General features: G+C 41.6%; 1 protein-coding gene across 1 annotated transcript in view; it reads right to left on the bottom strand.

The window, feature by feature from the left end:
• The window catches only part of CABLES2 (Cdk5 and Abl enzyme substrate 2), a 55,686-nt gene that overhangs the window by 17,276 nt on the left and 20,571 nt on the right, over positions 1–17,839 (bottom strand). The window contains exons 2-5 of the mRNA XM_063296965.1: positions 9,819–9,911; positions 8,026–8,103; positions 5,368–5,476; positions 4,139–4,304 (exon numbers count right to left, since the gene is read on the bottom strand). Of these exons, the coding sequence (XP_063153035.1) occupies positions 4,139–4,304; positions 5,368–5,476; positions 8,026–8,103; positions 9,819–9,911 (446 nt within the window). The remainder of the gene's footprint in view (positions 1–4,138; positions 4,305–5,367; positions 5,477–8,025; positions 8,104–9,818; positions 9,912–17,839) is intronic.

Here is a 17,839-nt window from a genome sequence, read left to right as displayed (position 1 = left end):
GATCTTGATAAAATAGTTAAGAGCAGAGACATCACACTGACAACAAAGGTCCACATAGTTAAAGCAATGGTGTTCCCAGTAGTAACATATGGCTGCGAGAGCTGGACCATAAGGAAGGCTGAGAGAAGGAAGATCGATGCTTTGGAACTGTGGTGTTGGAGGAAAATTCTGAGAATGCCTCGGACTGCAAGAAAATCAAACCAGTCCATACTCCAGGAAATAAAGTCAGACTGCTCATGTGAGGGGATGATATTAAAGGCAAAACTGAAGTACTTTGGCCACATAATGAGAAGACAGGATACCCTGGAGAAGATGCTGATGCTGGGGAAAGTGGAAGGCAAAAGGAAGAAGGGCTGACCAAGGGCAAGATGGATGCATGATGTCCTAGAGGTGATGGACTCATCCCTGGGGGAGCTGGGGGTGGCGACGACTGACAGGAAGCTCTGGCATGGTCCATGAAGTCATGAAGAGTCGGAAGCGACTGAACGAATAAACAACAAAATGGCATCCAGTGGTGCTCCCGTGGAAGCTGCTTTATGGATTGCTGAGCTAGAAGGACCACACTCTGGCTTTTAGCTAGAACACCAAAAGTCAACTTGCTCTTTGTTGCTTCTGTACCATGAAAAATAATTAACTTTCTATATTTAGAAGCTCTGGTGCACAGTTATGGCAGCAGTATGACTGACCCTGCATGGGCTCAGGGAAATAGTTATTGGCTTCGTAATGAAAGGTTCAAACTACCAGGTCTGCTAAGGACATGGACAACTCCTTGCATCTTGGCATGTAGAAACATTCCCAACCTGGCACACCTTCAGATGTACTGGCCATCCTGGTTGGAAATCCTGGGAGTTGTTTGATCCAATATTCCTAGCAGTGTTCAGAGAAGTTTTACAGTCAAAATGGCTCAGTCAATGCATAAGAGGGAGGAATCAACCACCCACAGGAAGTCTCAAATATTGCAGAATTATCAAAAAGATGAAAAATACCCCAAGAGGTGAGGGATCTCTCCAAATAGCTCAGTGAAAAGTGGGTGCAGTAAATGGGCATTTACTGATTGAATCTTGGGAAGGCAGAAAGTGGGACAGAGGCTACAGTGGGCTGGCATCCTGAACAGAAGCAATCCATCCTGCTGTATTTTGTTATAAGTCCCACTTCTTTTTAACCTACTTATCTCAATGTCTAAAAGGAAAACTGGCTTGTTTACAAATATAAAAGATGGCACTGAGTGATCACAGCTTGGTTTCCCAAAGCCAAAGTTGGTTGGATAAAGCATTCACCAAAACATAGCAGTAAACAATTCAGAGTTGCTATTTTAATGCTGTTGGTACTTTGCCCAGATTTTTATAAGAATATATTTAAGTTTTTGTCTTTTTAAGGCATTGCCTTGACTTTCAGGAAATGCCTCATTTGTATCTTTTGCATTACCACAGTTGTGAGATTTTTTCTGTAGCTGGCTGTGAGACTTCTGAGCACAACTGCTGAATCCAACCACTGTTCAAGTAACAGGATACCCAGCCAGTAGTAAATTTGATTACATTAAGGTAAACTCAATATCCTTTTAAAAAATACAAATATGTTGCTGAACTGTGGAAGTTGGTATCTAGATAGAGGCTACTTTCTGCAAGCCTCACAGCTTGCAAGATCTCATGTCAATTCTCTGGACTTAAAGGTGTGGGATAGAAATGTATTAAATAAATAACAGAAACCAAACTTATTTGGGGCCTGAGATGAGGGGCACAAAAGAGTTTAAGATGGGTGAGGCCTTCTGGTCTCCTAACCTCTTTCCCATGATCTAGCTAAATGCAGCACCAAATTTATGTTTGGGGGCTGCTTTTCACAGCATGTAGCAACAGTATTATTCCAATTGAAGATAATATTTGTAGTTCAGGGTTGAACTGTGGAGTCCTCGGTGCTCTCTAAGCCTTGTTATTTTCTTGCAGACCTTTCATTGCCAGACTAGGCAACATCTTCAGTGCAAAAAGGGGGTAGCTTTGCAATATTATTCTCATTTCTAAGCTTTGTTATCAACTTTCTTCTACATAAGTTGACACAATACACTCAATCATTACATGGCTTATTTTGGCTTAGTGTGTGTGTGAACACAATCACTGTGCCTTATAAACCATGATTTGTCTTAACATGGTAAATAAACCAGGTCACTATGGCTTGTCCACAAACCATGGTGGAAATTAACTATGGATTACCAGGATACATAAACCTCCAACACTGCGCAGTGGCAGGGAATGTGAATGGGACAATTGTGGCACCCGTTGTGGCAACAGCAGGCTGGTCTTCACTGTCATCTGATCTGACCATTATAACCTTCTTGTGATGGAATGTGTCCATGAGGCGGGTGGGTGATGCGATGGAGCTCGGAACTGGGGAAGAAGAGAGTGCATTCCAGGCTGATAAGCATTCCCACAGCTTGCACAGCTTGGAGAATGGGGGGGGGGAGGGGGCAAGGAAGAAAGTTAGACGAGCACCACCCTAGATTCCCAAGAGTATTTTTCCCTTTAGCTCAGTTGAGGAGCCTTTAGTCTGGCAAGATTCTGTATATGGTAGAAAACAATAAAGGAACTAGAGTTGCAATCTGACTCAGCGTGATGTTGACTCTGTAATTTTATATGCTGAGGCTTTTAAAAGGATAATTTTATTCTGAACCACCCAGAGTCCCCCTCTTTGGGAGGAGATGGGTGGTAATAGAACTTTGAATAATAAATAAATTACCCTTACATTCTAAAATGTTGCCTGTTTTTTTGGCTTGTCTTTGTTTCATATTTACTGGCTTATATACTATAGCTTATATATTATAGATGCTGGCTGGGGAATCCTGGGAGTTGAAGGCGACACATCTTCAAGCTGCCAAGGTTGAGAAACACAGATACAGATGGTTTTTAATTGAGGTGAACTGCAGGATGTAAGCAAGCTTAGATGAATGTATTTCCAGTTTTCCTGTCTCTCTCTGTTTCTGCGCTTCTTGTCCTTCCAAATGTTCAAAATTCCCAAACTGGAGGAAATGACTGAGTAGTAACTGATTTATATATCTATTATCAAATGTGGAAGGCAACTGGTTAGGAAGAAATAACTGGGAGTATTACAAATTACATTTGTGCTTTCTTACACGTTGATTGGAAGCATCCAGGCAAATCAGACAAGCAGAAGGGCAGGCAGATTTGCCTAGACAGGCAGAACGTCTCATAAATTGGAAGCTGGGGCTATTTTACTCCACAGGATAAAAGCAGAGATGCATATTCTGAGGCTACAGAGCCAGTGAGTTCCTGAAGTCCTGGGGGCAACTGCATAGCTCCTCCAAAACTTACAGTAAAAGTGTAATTTTAATGTAAAGTACATATAAATTCCTCTTTAAGCCACGCTCAGCTCTCAGTGACTTCCTGGACACAGTCCACAATTTTCTTGGCAACAACATGGAAATAGCCTCACACTGCTTCCTCTGGGGTGTTTTCAATGGCCACTTTACAGATTTCCTAGTGGTCTCACACCTATATTAGCCAAGCCCAACCTTGCTTAGCTTCTGAGCCCAGACAAGTCAGCTGGGGGCTGCCTTCCACTGAGGCTAAATGCACTGGGAGTAATCATATTTTCTTTGAAATAAACCAAAGATGAAGTTGACCTTTAAATGACATGAAACAGAAACGAGCATTTGTCCTGGCCCTACCCAAATTTTGGAGGGTGTCCCCTAGCACTCTATCCTGTGCAACTCCTGGTTTAAAAAAAAAAAGGTCATTCCAAGGTTACGCTGAATACTGCACAGGGCAGGGATCTGTCTTCTTGCTGTTATGCCAAGTATTATATACAAAAATGTTCTATTAACGCAATTTTCAGATGGGTGGTGACAAATTGGATAAATACATAACTAAATAAAATAAATAATGCTCAGGGTCCTAACAACTACACAGAGGGGCACTGAATTTTGAAGAACTTAGGATCCCCAACTGCTGCTTAGAAAATGAAATGTACACTGTTACCTTTTAATCCAGTTGTTCATTAAATCTACTGCTGGCAATATTCCATTTATCCTCTTAATTGCAATGCAACTGCGGTGTTTGCTTTTCTCCTTATTTAAAGGTTAAAAAATACAGAAAGCCAGAAGGGTGGAATACAATTGTTCAGGACTTACCAAGATCCGCTGTGGAAGGTATTGTTTTGGCTGTTGAAGCTTTGTACCTTGATCCACCGGCTGCCCGGGCTGCAGTTGCTCGGCACACAGAGACAGCACCAACGGCATCATTTTTGTGGCCGACAAGAGCATTGGTCGGATACAAGAACTTTGCATAGGACACCACCTGAAAGACAGTTCTGTGACCGTCAGCAACAGTCTCCCATGATTTCTGCAGCAGTCCACCCTTTGTTCCCAAGGAGTGTTTTTTTTTTGGAACAGGAATTCACTGGGAAAGATCATGCAGGAGGGAATTTCATTTCCCAACTTTACTTGGGCTATTTTTTTAAAAATCCATTCAATCATGTCCATTTCTCAGAGACTACCTGGACAAGTCCCTGCAGTTTTCTTGGCAAGGTTTTTTGGAAGTGGTTTGCCACTGCCTCCTTCCTAGGGCTGAGAGCGTATGACTGGCCCAAGGTCACCCAGCCGGCTTTGTGCCTAAGGTGGGACTAGAACTCCCAGTCTCCTGGTTTCTAGTCTGATGCCTTATCCACTGCAGGTAGTCTTCACTTAACAACCACAATTGGGACTGAAATTTCAGCTGCTAAGTGAAGCGGTCATTAAGTGAATCTGACTTGATTTTATGCCCTTTTTGCGGTGGTCGTTAAGTGAATCACATGGTTCCCCACTGATTCTGCTTGCCAGGAAGGTCGAAAATGGCGATCACGTGACCATGGGATGCTGCGACAGTCATAAATGCAAACTGGTTGCCAAGTGCCCAAATTATGATCATGTGATCATGAGGATGCTGCGGTGGTCATAAGCATAAGGACTGGTTGCAAGTTGATTTTCCCAGCACTGTCATAAGTCTGAACTGTCACTAAATGAATAGTTGTTAAGCGAGGACACCAAACTGGCTCACTTGGGCTATATTCTCTGGCTAATTCCACCTTTGGGAGAGACATGTAACTTCAAGCAAGCCACCCACAGGGCGTTCGCTAGCCATGCGGCTTGTGCAAGAAGCAAGCAAGCAAGCGCCTCCAACATTTAACAGAATCTCAGGCAAGCATGACATGCAAACTGAATAAGGAGATGTTTCAAAGGAAAGGAGTTGAGGGCAAATCAATTACAAATAGCTTCAGTACCTCTAAAAAAGATTTCTTCCCCACCGATGTTGAAGCTGACCCCCCACCTCTGCAGATGTCCACATTTCAGCACAAAGCGTTGTTCCATTCTGAGGTCCTCACCTTGCCATCTGCTCCCAGCTCCACGCCTTCCATTCCCAGCACCATCTCAGAGGTGGCTGAGATTCCGCCAGACGGATGTCTCTGCTTTTGCCCCTCTATTCTCAGCTCGCTGTCAAAGGCAGAATGGGCAAAACAGAAATTCAGAGTTGCTTTCTTCTCATCCCAGCCCCGACCAGCTCAGTCGGCAGTAAAAAAAAAAAAAGATAAAATAAAAAATCCACACACATTTAAAACATTGAAAGGGCAATTCCCATGTTTGTTTTTAAAAGATTAGAGAAAGAAAAAAAGTTCAGTAAATAGTCAAGAGCACTTAGTTGGAGTTCATCCTATTTTTAAAAGAGTTTAATGTATTTGTACCCACAGACGAGGCTCAACTCCGCAAGTTATTCCCACGATTCGGAAGAGCTGAGAGTGCGATACAACCTTTGAACTGCAACCTAGGGGTGGAGGATGCAATGTAGGAAAAGACGTAAACTCGAAACGCTACAAAATACACAATGATCCGATCCAGCCATGGGAACCCATTTGCTAGAAACGACATCCGTGAACTTTACTTTTGCCCTCATCCCCCTTTAAAACTAGACCAACGTGGGAAGTTTCCTGGCACTTGGTAACTCATTTAGATTTATGCCCAGCTGAATATTCTATTCACACAACGCTGAGAAATCAAGCATCATGCCAGCTTCCCCTAGCCTGCTGGCCTTTGGAAGTGAGGGATTGTAACTCTCAGAATTCCCTGCCAAGCATGGGAGTTGTTGGAAGCCTGTAATATATCAGGATTTCAGGCCTGAAAAATTAATCCCAGATTGGGAACCCAGAACCTAACAAGGTGCTTCAACTATTCACCTTATATGTTTTAGCACATATACTTAGCTACGCATGAGCCCAAGAGATATTAGACCAGTGTTTCACAACCTCGGCAAGTTTAAGAGGCGTGGACTCCAATGCCCAGAATTCCCCCATGCTGGCTGGGGAATTCTGGGAGTTGAAGTCCACACCTCTTAAACTTGCCAAGGTTGAGAAACACTGTATTAGACAAACTTGAAATTATATTATTCTATTGCCTTTCCCCTAGATTGTTAATCAGTAGTTAAACTCTTTGGGATCTTCAAATCCATGTCCCCATCCCCTAATAATTCATGTTGCTTTCATTAAAATGAAGCACTTTTGAATGACTTTACTATTTCTCATCAAGCTGGAAACAAGTTTCCCATAAGTTATTTATAGCAGCAGCATCTGTATGTAGACATCTGTCATGAAAATATTCGTTTCCTTCTTCGCTGTACTAATCACAGGAACTCAGGGGATGACATAAACGGTTTTATTTTTATTACAAGGCTAATTAAATGTGATATGCATCCAACAAGAATCTGAAACCTGTCAAAGGATTTCAGTAGGAAGGGTTGTTAAATGAATCTCTGCTTCTCAGCCCTTCTTTAAGCAAGCTTTAATCGGATATGCAATACATTTCTTCTCAAATTCCGAAGTGTGTTGGCCATGAGCTCCAGCCACTTGCCAGGATACTGTATACAGGTAGTCCTTGCTTAACAACCATTCCTTTAGTGATAGTTCAGACTTATGGGGGTGCTGAAAAAGCTGACTTATGACCAAACTCACACTTACAACCATCACGTGATCACGATTTGGGTGCCTGGCAACCAGTTCACATTTATGACTGTTGCAGCATCCTATGGTCACGTGATCGCCATTTTCGGCCAGCTTCTGGCAAGCAAAAGCAATGGGGAACCATGTGATTCGCTTAATGACCATGTGGTTCACTTAATGCCTGCAGTGATTCACCTAACGACTGCCACAAAATGTTTGTAAAATCAGGCCAGATTTGCTTAATGACTGCTTTGCTTAGCAACCAAAGTTCCAGTCCCAATTGTGGTCGTTAAGCGAGGACTACCTGTACTGTACAGTATGCAGTACTGTTGCACACCTCATCAACAGCACTTGGTTGGGCTAATGTGCATTCATGCTGGATGGATGGTTCCCCAAACAGCCAACATCCTGTACATGGAAAACAGCATCTGTATATTGATCTGTTTCAAAACTAAGCTTGTACACACAGCTTTCTGTAAACTAAAATGCAAAAAGTTGGCCATAAGAACAAACTAGTCAAACTTACTACTGTAGTTCCAGAGTCCGCCTCTTTGGGGGGAGATGGGCGGTAATAGAAACTTGAATAATAAATAAATAAATAATCCTCATCTAGGAGAGCAGAAGTGCCACATGTATCTTGGAGCTTTTAACTATACTTCAAATTGCACCTTAGCTCCTGTACCAGCTAAAACTGCCTTCTTCTCCTCTGCATGAAAAATCTGTCCCTTCACACTTTAGTATTTACGGTATTTGACTAACTCTTTAAATTCAAGTCAAATCTTTCACTTAAACGCGGTAACTCTCTGCTAGGAAAGTATACAGTTCTGTGCCTGATCAATCTGAAAACAGAGTGCAAAGAATCAGCCCCATTCTGAAATAATCGTCCGTACTATACAATCTGAAGCAAAACCGTATCACTGCATGGGTGAGCACTGCGACCTTATCAGAGAGAGTAAAAAAAGGGGAATTACTTCAGAGTAAGCTTAGAAAGATGACAACTTTACAGCCCAGCAGAGTTAAAGGTACTTGTAACAAAAAACTGGAACTTCTCACCTGATCCTTAAGTTCTCTCCGTAAGGCAGGATAGAAAAAGCCACACAAAGGGTTCGTTTAGCGCAAATTAATACTATCCTGCAAATTGAGAGGGAAAGAATATTGTGAATTACAGTCCCATTTTCATTCACAGCTAGCCTGCTTGGTAGCCTTTTTAAGTCAGGTTTTTATTAAATAGCTCTCTGGGAGCAGTTAGAAGCCCAGCCTTTTATTTAAGAAATACAGCTATTTCATCCTTTTCCTAATGCAAGGCTTAGATAAATCACTGCCCCCAGTGCCCAACGTGGAAGTCATCATCCACAACCATCTCTGCTGCATGGCCTTCAGTGAGGAAGGCTTATACGATATTGGGAGAACACAGTTTGCACGATGGAGTCTCTAAATTCCATTCCCCAATTTTCCATTCTACAAAAGTTACTTGGAAGCTGAAGCAGATACCCCATTCCCTCCAATGGAAGAGACTCTGGAATGCAAGACAACTGTCTCTGCCCAGAAAAAGTTGTCAGGGGAAAAAGAAATGGGGCAATGGCCACTGTTTCCCCATCTTTTCAACCAAGGTTCATAACATCAGCTTAATCCAGTCCTGGAGATTTCTCCTCCCTAGTAAATGGGTGCAGGTGTCACATTTCTGTGAGCATACAATCTGTCTGTATGTGTGTATATATGTATGTGTGTGTACGTGGAAGTGTGTGCAGATGGGTATGTGCCCAAAAAGGCAACGGCCAGAAGCATGAATGAATGAATGAATGAATGAATGAATAAACAAACAAACAAACAAACAAATAGCTATTGAGTAAAATTGATTGCATGTAAAATACAATAGCTCATTTACAAAAGTAGTCGATCCTCTTTTTACATATACGATTGATTCTATTTCTCTCTGGACTATGCCAAAGTCCTCCCACACCATTTCGGCAGCTTGCAAGTAACAACGTAAAAATCAAAACACCATAAACCAGTAACATAACAAGGTTCTGTCGTGTTCCCAGTCAGGGTTGCAGAACCTACAAATGTCCTCAAACACCCTTCTCAGAGTCAGTTTTTCATGACTGTTTGGGAATGAAATAGGTAGAGGGTGGTCTGGCTGTTATATTCCAGAGATGGAGAGCCAGCACTGAGAGGGCTTGAGGGTGGAATCTCTGCAGATGGCATTCCCTTGGGGGTGGGCTCCCACAAGCCCTCTCTGTCCAAGTGGACAGATTGAACTCAGAGGAGGTGATCTCAGAGAAATCCAGGTCTTGTAGAGCTTTAAATGTGATAGTCAGCACCTTGACTTGCCTCTGAGAACTAGCTGTGCAGTATTACACAGGCAAGCTTAGCTACACCCATAACTCCTTGGGTGGCCCCAGGCTGGATTAGCTGAAGCTTCTGAACAGTCTTCAGAGGCAGCTCCATGCCTAATCGACAGTCACCTCCTGCCTACTTCTTCATTTTAAAAAGCGTTGTTGAGTCTTAAGAGGACCTCCAGTTACAATTCAAGGTAAGTATGGGTTGGGGAGGGAGACAGGTCTTTGGTTAAGCTTGAACAGCCATTGCTGTTGCAAAAAGAATCTACAATCTGTGGCCTTCAGCCTAATTTCAAAAGTTTCCTGAAAGAAAATGATGAGGCTTCTGACAAGACAATCAGGACCAGCTCTGCCACTGGGCAGAGAAAGCCAGTTGGGTACACCTAAGAAACCCAGAAGGACTGCCATCCCACTCCTTCAGCCATTTTGTTTCCCCAATCATCTGCGAACCCAAATGTGCATGAATTTGCGCCGTTAATAGAGTCCTTTGGTTAAAGTAAAGGTCACCTGCTGTTCCGCGTGTCGTATTGCCTCATATTCTTGATGAAATGTACTTTCTTCAAGCCTTTGTGTCGTGGAGATCCAGATATGTGCTTTGTTCTACAGTTTAAGGGAAAAAAAGAACAAATATGCAAATATCTGTGATTAATAAAACCCCTAAAGGATAATAAAAGGACTGCAGATGTCACAGTTGGATCGAGCATGCATGCTTAGGTTTTTGGCTTGAATGAAGGTGGTGGGAAAAAGGACTTGCAAAGCATGCAATGAAAGGTTAATGCTGCTTTTGGACAAGTACCTGCGCACACTGGCACATTCCACTATGTCTTCTAAAAACTCTAGAGAGCAGCGCTGGGAGATAAAACGCCTTCTGCAAAAACGCACAACAGCATGAAGAGCGAATGGTATTAGTTCATGGCCTCCAGGAACTGCAAACTGTCAATCTAACCGCATCCCTTTATGGCCATTTTCCCACAAGCGATCTAGAATGTTGGGCTTTCAGAGAAGAGGTCTCACACTGTTATGGCCACCAACTGGACTTTTTTTGACCACACCCTGCAGATACCCTTGCTTCTCTTCCAGCGAACTCTAAACACCAGATGTAGCAACTCTGGGCCTTGTACAGTACTGTATTGTGGGGCATATTCTCGGGAGCAAGTTGATCATGGTGTTCTTCTCTTGGGAACAGAGAGTGAATCCAACATATTCAACAACATACCTTATGAGTCATCTTTTGAGATACTTTCCCAGTTACTACATTCCTCATCAAATAGCATAATAGGACACACAGCATGAAAACCACTGCTTGAGAACAGTCTATTAAGAACAAAGCTTATTATTCTGATTCCATTTATGAGTGGCCTTAAACTCTTTAGGAAACTTCTCAGCTTTTCACTCCTGGGATTTTATGCAACTATCCAATTTTTATTTTTAATAATCACCAGTCACCCCTTTTTTTGCCCTAGCTTTTCATGACGAGTGTGAAAAAAGCAGTGTTCAAAAGTCAAGCTTCAGTGGTTATTCGTATTTGCCAGAAGAGAAGAAAGAAGATTATTTATAGACGATTGATGATTAAAACAAAGAATATTTTATTGCTAGGAAGTCCAGCCACAAGTCAAAAAGAAAAGATTTCCTATCAGTTCATCGTAAATGGGTATTAGAAAGCAGTTGAAGCACAATAATTCTGAAATATAAATAAGACTGCCTATATGTTCTTGCATTATCAGTTGTTGTTATTTATTCGTTCAGTCGCTTCCGACTCTTCGTGACTTCATGGATCAGAATAGCACTAATTTTCTATGAAAATATATTGATCTTTTAAAAATCAAATTCCCTAGCTGGAGAGTTTGCTTTAAAATTGGTTTAAGAAGATATCAGAGCATATCAACAGTAATTATCTTGGTTTCTGGTTAATAATCATCACACATATTTTTCTTTTTTTGCTAATGGAATTACCCCCAGAATATGACACACTGAGCCAATGATGTTGTGTAAATTAATTGCAATTCATTAGATTACGTTGGCTTATTTCTATACTTATTGCACAAATGGAGGTTTCTTTATAGGCAATAAGTCTTCCACAAGTGATAGATGTCCATTCAAGGGATTTAATTTTTGGAGCAAATTATGACAAAAAATGGTTTTCCAGTAGAATTTCTTGGGTAGAACTATTATTCTATTCCTTCTCTACAGGTAATTTCTAATGGGGTTATCTCCTCCGCACTCAAGACGTGGGACATGTCAAGGATGTCCTTATATTCTTTAATATTTAATTTGGTGTCTTTAATAAGACAATCAGGTGATACTCAAGGCATGTGGGGAGCAGAAAGTGAATAAAAGTTGCTGTTATGTACAGATGATATTAGGAACAAGAAACACCTGGTTAACTATTGGCTTCTCTTTTGAAACACTTGAAGTCATATAATTCCTACAAACATATAATTCCTACAATAAGAGATTCTTTGGGGATAATTTATACTGATTATATTACGGACTTTTAAAGTTGATCAAAGATCTTTTACCTGGATATGTAGAAATGATATACCATTATGTATTATGTCATTTGATAGCAAGATAACATGTTAGATACATTTGGGCATCACAGAATAAGAAATGAAAACTTAACCCTAGTTCTCATAAAAAACTGATGCTTGGTTCTAATTACAGTAGACAATTTATATAACAAAGATGGTACAGTATTGTTTTAACTATAATAGAAAAGTAGAGAAATGTTATGGTGCTATCATTTTGTTATCTATTATTATTTCACTTTAAAGTGTCTGTCTGCCTGTCTGTCTGTCTCTGCGTTCCTTTAAGTATATAGTTTTTTACTGAATAATTTGGAATGTCATTACCAAGTTTTATTTTCAGTTGTTATTACTTGCACTCTGTATAGCATTCAATAACAAGTAATGATTGTCAAACGATAGCTACTATCAACAATGCCCCTGAGAATGGCAACACCAAAAACAACCAGTGCTCGGCTATAGATCTGGAGTACCCCAAACTCAAATACTCACACTCTACAAGTCTCACAAACAACACCAGAAAACAAAACCAGCTATCTGGATGAAAGTTTGAACTAGCCTCCAATAAAGATGTATTTTTTATACATGGAAACAGAATCATAGTCCATTTTAATACTAAACATAACCAAAACCATGGATTTATGAGCTGAGGTCCCAGATAGCACACAGTCCCCAAAATCCTTGATTGTGTCTCCAAAAGACCGTCCAAAAGTTACCACCAAGATTGATTTCAACAGGAAAAAACATATTACGTTGAAGGAGGTTAGGAAGAGTATAGATGCCGTTGAACTTGGGTGTTGGAGAAGACTCCAAGAATGCTGTGGACAGCCAAGAAAACAAACTGATGGATCATCAAACAAAACCCAGAGTTCTCACTCCAGGTGCAAAGGACCCAGCTCAAATTATCCAACTTCAATACATTGTGTGAAGACCCAGCTCTCTGGAGAAGTTCTAATGCTGGGAAAAGTAGAAGGAAAGAGAAGAGGATGACAAGCAGCAAGGTGGATGGACTCAGTTACAGTGGCCATGGGTGCACCATTGGAAGACCTGAAAGACCAGGTTAGGGACAGACTGTCATGGAGAAAATCTATCTATGTGGTCACTAGGAGTTGAAAATGCCTTGATGGCACATAATCAATCAATCCCCTCCTCTGTCCTAACTTCGTTTATTTTATGGAGCGCAGACTCTGGCACAACATTCATTAAGTGCAGTCCCTAGCCTTAATAAATAAATAAATAAATAAAAGTTGTGTGGCCTTGGTTGAAGCCAACCCAAATCTGAAAGACACCAGATTTAGTTCCCTTGCTAGAAGCCATCAAGTCTGTCTCCACTTGGATCCAACTCTAATTCCACACAGCTGCAAATCAATCCTCTTGAAGCGAGCAGGTTCCACAGGGAATATTTCCTAGCTCATTCTGACCCCTGAGCACAGAGGCTGCTGCTCACTAAAGTGACTAAAATAAGATTTCCTCTTTCAACAATCAAATGATGGTCACAGGGGACCTAGCCATGACGTTGCTTAGGGCAACCTAAGGCCCATGGCACTTGCCCCAATTTTACAGCTCCAGATCTCATCCCATATTACACCAGCAAACTTCAGAAAAAAAAATTGCAATTTTTTTTCCTGATGTAGTTTTGTCATTTTCCCCAACACTGCAAACAGAGTCATTGTCGAGCTGGGCAGCCTGATAAATTTCTAAAATAAATAAATAAAATATAAAGTCATTCTATAATCCCAGAGATTTAACACAGCCATTTTGCACAAATTCTTCCCTAACCCTCAATAACAAAACAAACACACCCACACTAATTCTCCCCATTCCAGTGCCATTGTTACAAGCCACCCAGAGTCGCTGAGTCAGGCAGCATACAAATTTAAATCATAATCATAATGAAGTCCACTATAGCCTTTAACTGTAAACACCATCAATTTTATGAGGCTGAAACGAATTGGCCAGCTCAGGTTTCAGCACTACTTGCTTTGACTTATGACTACAATTAGGACCAGAACTTCCATCACTAAGCAGTGTGGTCATTAAGTGAGTTGCACCTGATTTTACGACTTTTTGCCACAGTTGTTAAGTGAATCACATGGTTATTAAGCGAATTCAGCTTCCCCCATTGACTTTCCTTGTTGGAAGCCCTCTGGGAAGGTCACAAATGGCGATCACATGACCCTGGGAGCTGCAACCAATGTAAATACATGCCAGTTGCCAAGTGCCCAAATTATGATCCTGTGACTGCAGGGATGCTGCAATGGCCATACGTGTGAGGCCTGGTTCTTCAAGAGGACCTGTGGAGAAGGGATGGAAGATTGACTGTTCACCTGAAGAACCAGTGTCATGGAGGTGAGTGGGTGAAATTCCTGTTATTTTCGTTAGCTCTGTGAAGTTTTAATCTTAATTATAAAATTGTGGTTAGTAAGCCGCCCAGAGTCAACAGACTAGAGTGCTATAGAAGCCTGTGTAACAAATAAGAAAACAATTACATTATTGTCGTGAGATTACTTTCAAAAATCCACGGTCAAGTAAGCGAAGACCTGGGAAGCTTTATTGATCTCCAGATCTCATCGCTGTGTAGGATACAGCAAAAAACATAAGACTTCCTCACACACTGTGTGATTAAATGCTTTGACCTCTGGAAATGGAATGCAAGCGGAGCTGCTGTGCGTTATTTGCCAACACAACACCTAGCTGCAACTCCATACTGCATATACAGGCATAGTACCTGCATGACAATAGTGCTTATGAAAAGGACCTTGGAACTATAATCGATCAGAGACTGGGTAAGTTGGCTCAACAGATGCCGAAAAAAAGCCAAGTGCAGTTTTAGGCTGTATCTGCAGAAATGTTGTTTCCAAATCACAGGAAGTAATAGCTTCACTCCATCCTAAGTTGGTCAGACCTCTGATTAAGTATTATGTTCAGTTCCAAGTACAACACTTTAAGAAAGTTTCAGACCAAGTTTCATAGATCCAGGGAAGAATAATAAATATGATCAGAGGAACAGAAATTTAACCCAGGAAAGAAAGAGTGAAGGAACTAGATAGCTCTGAAAAGAGAAGACAGAGGGAACATGTGGTAGCATACTTTAAATTCTTGTCAACCTTAGAGGTAGACCAGACAGGGAAACATGACCAGATGAGCTAATCCTACTTTACTGTAAGGCTACAACAGAATCTTGCAAATCTTAAAGTACTTCTCTCCCCTCCCTTTGCAGCCCAAAAACTAGGGAAGGCCTCTTCTGAGCCTCTTGCCCCACCCACATTTCTGCTGTGGGCTCAGCTCCCTTTTATCTGACCATTCCCTTTGCTGCATCTCTTTGCCCTATCTCCCAAAGTCATTCCCACATACCATTACACTTCTTGAGGAAGGTGTCATGAGTGAGGATGGCGAGCAGGGGGCTCCCATCCAGGCTGTAAAGCGCATGCGTAGTATTGAGGAATTAGGTGGCCATTCAGAGAGACACAGATCGGGCCTGCCTTAGTCTTTGGGGTTTATATGTCTGGGTTTTCCCATGCTTCTTCAGTTTGTTAGGATTCTCTGTTACGTAGCAGTAATAAAACACTAGAGACCTATTCCTTGTCTCAGCGTGGTTCCTGGCTGTTAGGACAGGAGGTCACACAGAAGAACAAGGCCTGTTAATTTAGGGTGCAGAACATGCAAAATGATAGGAAGGCAATTCCAATGAGTGTTTGGAAAATGTCCTAAAGCTAAAAGCAGTTTTCAAGGAAATTAATCACCCAGGGCAGTGGTGGTCTCCCCCTCGTAGGATGGGTTCAAATTGAGGTTAGATAGCTGTTGGTCAGGAATATTTTAATTTGGATTCCTGCACTGTGCAAAGGATTGGAGTTCCAACTCTACAATTCTATGGCTACATTCAGAAAATTGCTTAAGCTGGTTACTGAATTAACTCAATATGTTTGCACAAGATGTTGAACCATGAACTACTGTTGTTAGCCATCCAGAGACACTTGCCTGAGATAGGCGGCCTTATTAATCAAATAAATAAGCTAACCAAACAAACTGAATTTTTAAGACATGCTAAGCTACAAACACCTAATCAACATTAACACTAATCGAGCTCAACGGACAGGGCTAACCCCATCTGCTTACTTGATACAAGTGTACACACACTTGTATAGTGTGTGTACACCGCCTATCAACTGCACTGCTGCTGTCACCCAGTTTAAACTAGAATATGACCCTGCTATTATGCTCCATGATTGGAAGACTACTGATTGACAACAGTGGGGTTCAACAGGAACTCCACATTCCTTAGCAAAATCAGTAACAGCAAAAGAATCCTCAAAGCTATCTTCTGCTGTAATCACAACTGATAAAGAGCACTGAGTATGATCCCTCCAGGCAGAAGTCCAGATCTACTCATCCATTGCCTCCATTCTGAGACTGGAAGTTGCAAAACAGGACGGGGACTCACTTAGCTTCATTCTTGAAGCACAATCCAACTTCTCAAAAAGAGCTTGGTATACTGGTGTCGAGGCTCTCTCAGCCTCAGAGACTGGGGATGACTCCAAGTTCCACATGGTACTCAAGACAGTTTGGCTGCCACCAAATCACACTGGCTTCAGGCAGATATGAGGTTTGTCAAACTGAGCAGGAGGGATGCCTTGTGTGAATGGACAATGTTCTTGCAAGAAGGACCCCACATCCTTTGCAAGGCCTGAGGCTCCACCATGGATATGCAGAGATCCTTGATGGTTAAACTCATATGTAAGAAACTCTCTGAGGATCAGAGGCTAAAACCACCAATTTAGAATATGTGGAGTCCTTGGTGCTCTCTGAGCTTGGCTGTTTTCTTGCAGATGTTTCATTGCCCGACTAGACAACATCTTCAGTGCTAGAAGGGAGTGGGGTTGGCTCTCTGTTTATATACAGTAGCTTGCCCTGCCTGTGCTGGTGGCGGAGGGTAAGGAGGTAGGTAAGAAGAGAACAACACCCCCACCAACACTGGCAGGGCAAGCTACTCTATGTAAACAGAGAGCAAAACCCACTCCCTTCTAGCACTGAAGATGTTGCCTAGTCGGGCAATGAAACATTCGCAAGAAAACAACCAAGCTCAGAGAGCACCAAGGACTCCACAGTTCAACCCTGAGCTACAGATGTTCTCTTTGATTGGTAATTTAGAATATCACAGACAGTGGTGACTGAAACCCCCTCCCACAAGAGTAGTTAATGAGAGATTGGCTTGTAAAGACTATGTTATATTTAGCAAGATATCCTCCAAAGGCACCCATCTCGAAGGAAGAAACAATAATAGGTATAAGTTGTAGCTGGCTAGATTTCATTTAAATATAAGGAAAAACTCCAACAGAGCAACAGTCTAAATACAGAGATTGTGGGTTCTCCATCTCCAGAAGTTTCCAAGGCTGGACAGCTACTTCTAGAGGATGGTTGGTTATCCTACACATTGCAGAGGGTTGAACTAGATGATCTTTGTGGTCATTTCCAACTCTACAATACAATGATTGTACATGCTGTAAACCCAAGAAATACTAGGTCCAAGAACCAGGTTTGCTAATTGGCATACACACACACAAAATCTGATATATTGTTAAAACCATGACATGACCCATCCAGTCTTTATAAGAATTTGCACTGGAAGACAGGGATAGGAGAACCGGCAGGTATACATTAATTAAGTCTCAGGTAATGGTGCCAATAATATAATCATGGTTATAGTTCAACAGGTCTTGCAAGTGAAACATTAAAAAGCAACTGGGATTATATGTCAAGGCATGGAAAACCATAGCAGTAAAGGAAGACTTCACTCATCAAATTTAATGGCATATTGTACATTCAATATAAATGTCAGCCTTCATGAAGAATAAGTCTTAGGAAAAGATGAATATCCACAGGAGATAGCTGGCAACCAGCTCCTATGAGAGAACAGCTTCAGACATTTTTAAAAGTAAGATCTATAATCTAAGCACAAACCTCTGGTGATATTGCTGGGATTATTAAGAGGAAGGGTAAAAGATG

Source organism: Candoia aspera, chromosome 3, assembly GCF_035149785.1.
Source record: "Candoia aspera isolate rCanAsp1 chromosome 3, rCanAsp1.hap2, whole genome shotgun sequence".
Classification (NCBI taxonomy): Eukaryota; Metazoa; Chordata; class Lepidosauria; order Squamata; family Boidae; genus Candoia; species Candoia aspera.
Note: the sequence above shows the minus strand (reverse complement) of the source record. Positions and strands in the feature narration are given on the sequence as shown.